This window comes from Crotalus tigris, unplaced genomic scaffold (genome assembly GCF_016545835.1).
Source record: "Crotalus tigris isolate CLP2741 ecotype Arizona unplaced genomic scaffold, ASM1654583v1 scf7180000024316.1084291, whole genome shotgun sequence".
Lineage (NCBI taxonomy): Eukaryota > Metazoa > Chordata > Lepidosauria > Squamata > Viperidae > Crotalus > Crotalus tigris.
The window spans coordinates 71,309-81,074 of NW_024100488.1; the positions used below are offsets into that span (position 1 = coordinate 71,309).

Below are 9,766 nucleotides of genomic sequence, written 5' to 3' on the forward strand. Positions count from 1 at the left end.
CACTGCAGTTATGTTAGTAAACCGGTGAATCTGGATTCCCCGATTGACTTTGCTTTCCGAAGGATGCAAAAGGGGATCGTACGACCCCGGGGATGCTGCAGCCGTCATAAAGAAGGGGCTCGGACAGATTCCGTGTGAACTGTAAGTCCACTACGTCTCCTTACTTGTAGTGTAATCCCAGCTCCAGGAAAATCTCTTTCTGGAGGGCGAGGAATTCCTCCATCAAGGCACTGCTTTCGAAGCCCGTCTCATTGGCGGTGACCCCAAACATTTCCACCTGGGTGAATGCAGGAAGGAGAAAAGGGTGACCTCCCAGAATTCCCCAGGCAGCATGCATTAAGATGGGTGGACCTCAACTCCCAGAATCCCCCAGGGAGCATGCTTTAAGATGTGTAATTCCAACTCCCAGAATCCCCCAGGCAGCATGTGGTATTCGAAGCAGAACATCCAGATTCAGTCACAGTTTTGTTCCATACAGTGTTAACCTTGTGAACTCTAAAGCTTCCTCCTTCCGTGATGTATTCGAGATGGACAGTGAATAATGTTTATATGGTACTTATATGTAAAGGTGTAGTAGATCTATACATATGTTGTATATAGCATGTTTAAATGGGTGTTATGTATGTGTACACTTTTGAGAGCCAGCAACTAAATTTCATTTTTAATGTGGGCCATTGTGCCCACAGTAAAAAATGACAATAAAGGTTATCTATCTATCTATCTATCTATCTATCTATCTATCTATCTATCTATCTATCTATCATCCATCATCTATCTATCTATCTATCTATCTATCTATCTATCTATCTATCTATCTATCTATCTATCTATCATCCATCATCTATCTATCTATCTATCTATCTATCTATCTATCTATCTATCTATCTATCTATCTATCATCTATCTATCTATTATCTATCTATCTATCTATCTATCTATCTATCTAACTATCTATCTATCTATCTATCTATCTATCTATCTATCTATCTATCTATCATCCATCCATCCACCCACCCACCCACCCACCTACCTACCTACCTACCTACCTACCTACCTACCTATTTGCCAAGTGTGGCAAATTTTGAGTCAAGCCGGCCTCACCTTGTTGAACTGGTGCACTCGATAGAGACCCCAAGGTTCCTTGCCAGTCTGAGTTTCTGCTCGGTAGCAAGTGCTGGAACACACTATCCTGGCCAAGAGAAAAAAAGAGGATAAATCACGCTGGCGGGTGCAGATGAGGCCTTCCCACCTGCCCCATAAAGATCTGTTGGAAGTTAGTTTTTTTTTAAAAAAAAAAAAAAAACAGATATCTGGAAAAATCTAGGAAGCTAAAAGGGCAATTCTGAAGGTGTGAATGCACAGAAAGCACAACACCGACTCACCTGACGGGTAGATCCTTCAAAGCTACGGCATGGTCTGCAAAATAACCTGGAGAAGATAAAAACAGAAAGAAAAAAAATGGGAGTGATAGAACCTTTGTAGCTCAGAATCAAACAGTGGAATGTTTGCAGATTTCTTAATTAAAGAAATCCCATTTTTTTTGTCCTTGGTCTTTGTCACGTTTGGGGCTTCCTTGCAGATGTTTCATGACCCAACTAGGGAACATCATCAGTGCCAGAAGATGAGCCATCAAATAATCAAACAGTAAACAACAGCCTGATCAAGGAACCATCAAGAACCTTCCCAGTGACAGAGCAAGCTCTTTGTATATAAACAGAGAGCAAACCCTTCTTGCACTGATGATGTTACCTAGCTGGGTCATGAAACGTCTGCAAGAAAGCCACCGAGCTTAGAGAGCACCAAGGACCCCTCAGTCCTCCTCCCTTCTAGCACTGATGATGCTACCTAGTTGGGTCATGAAACGTCTGCAAAAAAACCTCCAAGCTCAGAGAGCACCAAGGATCCCCTTCTCCTCCCCACAAAACCCCCTCCCTTCTAGGACTGATGATGTTACCTAGTTGGGTACTGAAACATTTGCAAAGAAACCACCAAGATCAAAACCCCAAAGTTTTCATTGTCCTCTTCCTCTCCGCAACCCTGCTCCCTTCTAGCACTGATGGTGTTACCTTGTTGGGTCATGAAACGTCTGCAAGGAAACCACCCAGCTCAGAGAGCACCAAGGACCCCGCTGTCCTCCTCATGGCCCCTCCTTCTCCTCTACTCCGTATAACCCTCTCCCTCAAGCACCGATGTGGCCCCCAAATTCATCCTTGACCAGAGGCCAAAAGACTTCCCTGTTTTGACCATACCTGCAATGCCAACCTCGGATGTTCCCGCCAAGTTCAGATCCTCAAACCGGGACGGGTCTATGCTATACACGAGGGAGGAGTGGACTTCAGGTAATATGCCACAGCCTTCCTGATAAACAGAAGACACTGACAATGTTACCTAGTTGGGTCATGAGATGTCTACAAGAAAACCGCCAAGTTCAGAGAGCACCAAGGACCCCACAGTCATCCTCCTCCTCCTCCTCCTCCTCCTCCTCCTCCTCCTCCTCACTATTCCTTTCTAGCACTGATGATGTTACCTAGCTTGGTAATGAAATATCTGCACACCCCACAGTCCTTCTCCACAACTCCCCCTTTTAGCACTGATGATGATACCTAGTTGGGTCATAAAACGTCTGCAAGAAAACCGCCAAGTTCAGAGAGCACCAAGGACCCCACAGTCGTCATTCTCCTCCTCCTCCTCCTCCTCCTCCTCCCCACAAACCCCAAACCTCTTCTAGCACTGAGGATGTTCCCTAATTGGGTAATATAACATCTGCAAGAAAACGACCAAGCTCAGAGAGCACCAAGGACCCCTCAGAAGCTAAATAACCTATTCAGCTCCGTAGGCACCTTCAGTAGCCACAACAGGACAAACGGAGGGATACTCACAAACACGGCTCCTTTAAGCAAATCCGGGACGGTCATGGGAATGAAACCCTAAGGTAAAAGAAAAAGACACAAAGGACTGCAGGAATGCCTCATACCCCAGTGCCTATTAACCCCCCCCCCCTATTTTTAGTTTGCTCTTGAACCTTAATGCAAAGGAGAAGGAAAATCAGCATTATGGAGCGGGTGCCCGTCATTCTGAATTTTTTGCAGAGACTCTGGGGTATGACCAACCTCATACTAGCTGAGGAATTCTGGGAGCTGTAAGTCCATCACACCTCTTAGAAATGCCAAGTTTGAAAAAAACACTGATTTATGAGAACAGATGCTCGAGAATTCAATACCTTTTTGATCAGCTTGAAGAAAGTGAACTGGACCAGGGCTCGCTCAAGCAGAGCACCTGCCCCGCAGAGGTAGTACGATCGTAAACCGGAAATATGCGCCAAGCGTCTACGGAGAGGAAAAGGTGGAAAAAAATCGTTCAAGCTCCTCCTAAGGGTGCAGCCAAATTAATTTGCAGGGTTCCCTTATCTTTTTGGGTAATATTTAAACCACGCCACCTGTTTGTCTCTTTAGGTTCCAAGCACTGGAAATTGTCTCATCCTTGCAACTACACTTGGTCATGTTCTGCCTCAGTTGCCATTGAACAGGGATTGTGCAGAATGTCTGGTGAACGATCTTGCCAAATACTGATGCAAATCAGAAGGATCTTGGCAGCCCCTTTCACGAAAACCAGTTTTATTCAGTTTGGTTCAAAATTCTTATGAGCTACAGCTTGCCAAAGATTCTGCGTTTTAATAAAATATTTAGGCACAAAAGCTACCAGATTCCTGATTTTTTTTTTTTTTTACCACCACAGTCCAAACTCTATCTCCTAACAATGTGCAATAACTGAACTGGCATATTACGCTGTTTATTTTATTAAATGGTCATTAAATGAATACTACCTGTAGTTCACTCTGATTAAGAAGAAATTCAATCCCACTTGTCTTATTCTCAGGTTTCTATTTAGCAGACTAGCTGGATAGGGTTAGGCTTAGGTCAACATGACCTCATAGAGCAAAATGGACATTGCCAACAAATTGGGAGTGCTTGGGTATGGTTGGGAGGGCACTGACTTTTCTAGCCTGCCCTATCTATGTTTCCTGGTAAAATACATGGGAAAATCCCATTGGAGGAAAATTCCACTTAGGGTTAGGGTTAGGTCACCATGAACTCATAGAGCAAAATGGACATCGCCAACAAATTCAGAGTGCTTGGGTATGGTTAGGAGGACACTGACTTTTCTAGGCTGTCCTATCTATGTTTCCTAGTAAACTACATGGGAAAATCCCATTGTAGGAAAATTCCACTTAGGGTTAGGGTTAGGTCACCGTGAACTCCTAGAGCAAAATGGACATCGCGAACAAATTGGGAGTGCTTGGGTATGGTTAGGAGGGCACTGACTTTTCTACCCTGCCCTATCTATGTTTCCTAGTAAAATACATGGGAAAATCCCATTGTAGGAAAATTCCACTTAGGGTTAGGGTTAGGTCACCGTGAACTCATAGAGCAAAATGGACATCGTCAACAAATTGGGAGTGCTTGGGTATGGTTAGGAGGGCGCTTACTTTTCTAGGCTGCCCTATCCATGTTTCCTGGTAAAATACATGGGAAAATCCCATTGGAGGAAAATTCCACTTAGGGTTAGGGTTAGGTCACCATGAACTCATAGAGCAAAATGGACATCGCCAACAAATTCAGAGTGCTTGGGTATGGTTAGGAGGACACTGACTTTTCTAGGCTGTCCTATCTATGTTTCCTAGTAAACTACATGGGAAAATCCCATTGTAGGAAAATTCCACTTAGGGTTAGGGTTAGGTCAACGTGAACTCCTAGAGCAAAATGGACATCGCGAACAAATTGGGAGTGCTTGGGTATGGTTAGGAGGGCACTGACTTTTCTAGCCTGCCCTATCTATGTTTCCTAGTAAAATACATGGGAAAATCCCATTGTAGGAAAATTCCACTTAGGGTTAGGGTTAGGTCAACGTGAACTCATAGAGCAAAATGGACGTCGCCAACAAATTGGAAGTGCTTGGGTATGGTTAGGAGGGCACTGACTTTTCTAGCCTGCCCTATCTATGTTTCCTGGTAAAATATATGGAAAAATCCCATTGGAGGAAAATTCCACTTAGGGTTAGGGTTAGGTCACCGTGAACTCCTAGAGCAAAATGGACATCGCGAACAAATTGGGAGTGCTTGGGTATGGTTAGGAGGGCACTGACTTTTCTACCCTACCCTATCTATGTTTCCTAGTAAAATACATGGGAAAATCCCATTGTAGGAAAATTCCACTTAGGGTTAGGGTTAGGTCACTGTGAACTCATAGAGCAAAATGGACATCGCCAACAAATTGGGAGTGCTTGGGTATGGTTAGGAGGGCGCTTACTTTTCTAGGCTGCCCTATCCATGTTTCCTGGTAAAATACATGGGAAAATCCCATTGGAGGAAAATTCCACTTAGGGTTAGGGTTAGGTCACCATGAACTCATAGAGCAAAATTGACATCGCCAACAAATTCAGAGTGCTTGGGTATGGTTAGGAGGGCACTGACTTTTCTAGGCTGCCCTATCTATGTTTCCTAGTAAAATACATGGGAAAATCCCATTGGAGGAAAATTCCACTTAGGGTTAGGGTTAGGTCAACGTGAACTCATAGAGCAAAATGGACATCGCCAACAAATTCAGAGTGCTTGGGTATGGTTAGGAGGGCGCTGACTTTTCTAGCCTGCCCTATCTATGTTTCCTAGTAAAATACATGGGAAAATCCCATTGTAGGAAAATTCCACTTAGGGTTAGGTCACCGTGAACTCCTAGAGCAAAATGGACATCGCGAACAAATTGGGAGTGCTTGGGTATGGTTAGGAGGGCACTGACTTTTCTAGCCTGCCCTATCTATGTTTCCTGGTAAAATACATGGGAAAATCCCATTGTAGGAAAATTCCACTTAGGGTTAGGGTTAGGTCACCGTGAAACTCCTAGAGCAAAATGGACATCGCGAACAAATTGGGAGTGCTTGGGTATGGTTAGGAGGCACTGACTTTTCTACCCTGCCCTATCTATGTTTCCTAGTAAAATACATGGGAAAATCCCATTGGAGGAAAATTCCACTTAGGGTTAGGGTTAGGTCACCATGAACTCATAGAGCAAAATGGACATCGCCAACAAATTCAGAGTGCTTGGGTATGGTTAGGAGGGCACTGACTTTTCTAGGCTGCCCTATCTATGTTTCCTAGTAAAATACATGGGAAAATCCCATTGTAGGAAAATTCCACTTAGGGTTAGGGTTAGGTCACCGTGAACTCCTAGAGCAAAATGGACATCGCGAACAAATTGGGAGTGCTTGGGTATGGTTAGGAGGGCACTGACTTTTCTACCCTGCCCTATCTATGTTTCCTAGTAAAATACATGGGAAAATCCCATTGTAGGAAAATTCCACTTAGGGTTAGGGTTAGGTCACCGTGAACTCATAGAGCAAAATGGACATCGCCAACAAATTGGGAGTGCTTGGGTATGGTTAGGAGGGCGCTTACTTTTCTAGGCTGCCCTATCCATGTTTCCTGGTAAAATACATGGGAAAATCCTATTGGAGGAAAATTCCACTTAGGATTAGGGTTAGGTCACCATGAACTCATAGAGCAAAATGGACTTCGCCAACAAATTCAGAGTGCTTGGGTATGGTTAGGAGGGCACTGACTTTCCTAGGCTGCCCTATGTATGTTCCCTGGTAAAATACATGGGAAAATCCCATTGGAGGAAAATTCCACTTAGGATTAGACCTGGAACATACTGGAGTGAAATGAGTTTTAACCCTACATTTGGAATACAGAAATGTTTCATACTAACCTTTGCCTTAGAATGTCCAGCTTTTCTCCAATTTCTAGGTGTCCTTTGACCTTGAAATCAAATTCTGTTTCCAAAACAAAGCAAAGAAGCAAAAGGCATTATTCTTTCAAGTACTGCAGTGTTGCGTTGACTGCACAAGTTCTATTTTGGGCTGTAGATGGGCACTAAATCTTTTCAATGGCTTCTGAATTCTACCTCAACGGTAGCCCAGGCTATTGTCTTCTCACCTGGTTTTTCGCCAATAATCTCCACTATCCTGGGTTCGTTCTCATCTCCAAATTGCTACGGGAAGAAAAGAGAAAAGGGGAAGACACAGCATCAAATATTATTTCTGTCCAACTCAGGGTGAAAAGCTAAGTGAAAGGACTCTGCAACAATTTTAGAGTAAAGGTTCAGGAAATTTGGACTGCCTCACTCACAGGAGCTTATAGAAAGAGTGACAGAAGCTGGGGGTGGAGTTAAAAGAGAAATCAACCTAGAATCCCTATGTAGCCACAAACAAACAAAGTCCAACACCCCCCTCCTCGAATTCCATGGACTCTTTTCTGACTCAAAGCAGGTACTACTGTTAGTTGAGAAGATTCCTGTGTACAGGTAGGCCTTGACTTATAATCACAATTAAGCCCCAAATTTCTGTTGCTGGGATAGTTGTTAAATGAGGTTTTGCCCCATTTTGCGACCTTTCTTGCCACAGTTGTTAAGTGAATCACTGCAATTGTTAAAATTAGTAACAGTTATTAAGTGAATCCGGCTTCCCCTGTTGACTTTGCTTATCTGAAGGTCGCAAAAGGGGACTGCATGGCCCCTGGGACATCGTGACTGTCATAAATATGAATCAGTCGCCAAGCATCCAATCGTCTGACCACAGAGATGCTGTAATGGCATGAAGGTATGAAAAATGGTTGTAAGTCACTTTTTTCAGTGCCCTTGTTAACTGTCGTCACTAAACAAATGGTTTAAGTCAAGGACTACTGTATTGGCTTTTTAGCAATAAATCAGTTTATTTGGACCTAATCTTCTGTGCCTGACATAGCCCTAGACCAGGGATAGGACTCTTTTATGACTCGTGGACTTCAACTCCCAGAATTCCTGAGCCAGCATGGCTCAGCATAGCAATCTCTGCCTTTCCCCTCAGCATGGCTGGCTCAGGAATTCTGGGAGTTGACGTCCAACAGTCATAAAAGAGGCAAGGTTGCCTACCCGACTTAGACACACCAACATTTACTTCTCTATTTCATGCTCTTTACCACATCAGGGTGAATCCGGTTGGGCAGCTTTAGGGCATCCAGATAGTATTTCTCTTGCAACTCGATCTGCTCCTGGCGCAAGGCATGAAGGCGACAACGGATTTCCCTCCCCTCTTTCACCAAGGCATTGTAAACAGGCAGCTGGTGGGAGAGAGAAAAAGGGGGAAAGGTGTTGAAGAATTCACAGAAGAAGCAAATATTCTCTATTTTTATTGTTTCATTTTTTCCCCCTTGTTTCTAATTTTTTTTATCTGTAACCGTCCAGAATCATTGGGGGAAGGGAAGGGAAGGGAAAGAAAACTTCCTTACCATCTGTAAAGTACTCTCATCATGGCTTTGCTACAAAGAAAAACAACAGTGGATGGTTATTCATAAAACAAACCAATGTAATGATTGTGAATAATTAACTATCAGCCAAGGATATAAAACTATTTTTGTCCATTCTACAACTACGAAAAGCGACCAATTAATTTCTCTGAAGAGAAATGCCCAGACATAGAAGCATATTAATTTGTTAACATATTTTCCTATAATCAATTCAGGGGTTATTCCAGAGTGATTGCGATCACAGGCACTCACTGTAAAATTGTACGCTTCTGTCCTCACTCTGTTTTTCTCTACGCTGAGTTTTGCAATCTCCTCTTGAACCTGATTCAGTCTCTCCCAAACAGAAACCTGGTGGTTAGGATACAGGAAGAAAGAAAATTACAAGGGTTAAACCACATTAGTCAAAAGGAAAGATCACAGTATGGATAGTTCCTCAACTTAGGACCACAATTAAGCCCAAAATTTACACTGCTAAGTGAGAAATTTGTGAAGTGTGTTTTGCCTTATTCTACCACCACAGTCATTAAGAGAATCACTGCAGTTGTTAAGTTAGGAACAGGGTTGTTAACTGAAATCCAGACATTTTAATGCATGCTGGCGGGGCGTTCCATGGAACTGGAAACCCAAACATTTAATGCCTGGTGGCTGGGGAATTCTGGGAACTGAAATCCAGACATTTTGATGCAAGCCGGCTGGGGGATTCTGGGAACTGAAATCCAGACATTTTAACGCCTGCTGGCTGGGGAATTCTGGGAGTTGGGGTCCCCCCCCCTTATCCTAAAGCTGCAGAGGCTGAAAAACACCGACAAAGGCGGGCGAGAGAGGGAGGACACCGGGCACCGTTTTAAGCCACCCGTTGGGGGCCAGGCACCCGAAGCCGGGGAGATTCCAGCGCCCGCCCTCCCGCCCCCTTCAGCCAGCCAGCCAGCCAGCCAGCCAGGCCACCCCCCCCCCGCCCGCTTTGCTTACAAGCTGGCGCAGCTCCGGCGCCTTGAGAGGCCCTTTGCGCGCCTCCAGCTCCCGCTCGGCCTCGCTCATCCGCGCGCTCAGCCCCGCCACGTCCAGCCGCGGCCACGAAGCCCAGCCCTCCCGCGCGTGCTCGTACAGGCGGCTCCGGGCGCCGCTGGAGCCGGCCCGGCGAGGCGGCGGTCGACTGAGGAGCGGCTGCTGCCAAAGCCGAGCCACGCCGCGACACAGCCGCAGCGCCGCCGCCATGACAGCCGGTCACATGACGCGACGCAGCCGCGCCGAACCGGACGTCCCCCGGCCAGCCAATCCGAAGCGCCGGCTGACCTGCCGTGGTCACCGTGGCAACGGAAAGCTATTATTGAAGGCGGCCGGCGAGAGCTCCGGAACGCAGTCTGCGCATGCTCCGTGGGTTCTGTGGTGGGTTTGTGGACGTTTCGTGACCCAGCTAGGTAACAGCATCCG

The 9,766-nt window shown here is 45.3% G+C and overlaps 1 protein-coding gene across 2 annotated transcripts in view; it reads right to left on the reverse strand.

Annotated features, from left to right (window-relative positions):
- Positions 1 to 9,577, reverse strand: part of SARS2 (seryl-tRNA synthetase 2, mitochondrial) — a 14,158-nt gene extending 4,581 nt beyond the window's left edge. Inside the window, exons 1-12 of one of the 2 annotated variants that reach the window (XM_039325101.1) lie at positions 9,305 to 9,577; positions 8,588 to 8,683; positions 8,318 to 8,347; positions 8,009 to 8,149; positions 6,989 to 7,043; positions 6,762 to 6,825; positions 3,221 to 3,326; positions 2,880 to 2,927; positions 2,250 to 2,358; positions 1,383 to 1,428; positions 1,102 to 1,189; positions 165 to 277 (exon numbers count right to left, since the gene is read on the reverse strand). In XM_039325101.1, coding sequence (XP_039181035.1) covers positions 165 to 277; positions 1,102 to 1,189; positions 1,383 to 1,428; positions 2,250 to 2,358; positions 2,880 to 2,927; positions 3,221 to 3,326; positions 6,762 to 6,825; positions 6,989 to 7,043; positions 8,009 to 8,149; positions 8,318 to 8,347; positions 8,588 to 8,683; positions 9,305 to 9,550 — 1,142 coding nt within the window. In that variant the 5' untranslated portion in view covers positions 9,551 to 9,577. The remainder of the gene's footprint in view (positions 1 to 164; positions 278 to 1,101; positions 1,190 to 1,382; positions 1,429 to 2,249; positions 2,359 to 2,879; positions 2,928 to 3,220; positions 3,327 to 6,761; positions 6,826 to 6,988; positions 7,044 to 8,008; positions 8,150 to 8,317; positions 8,348 to 8,587; positions 8,684 to 9,304) is intronic. The other variant, XM_039325102.1, reaches the window with a different exon arrangement.
- Positions 9,578 to 9,766: the final 189 nt, after the last annotated feature.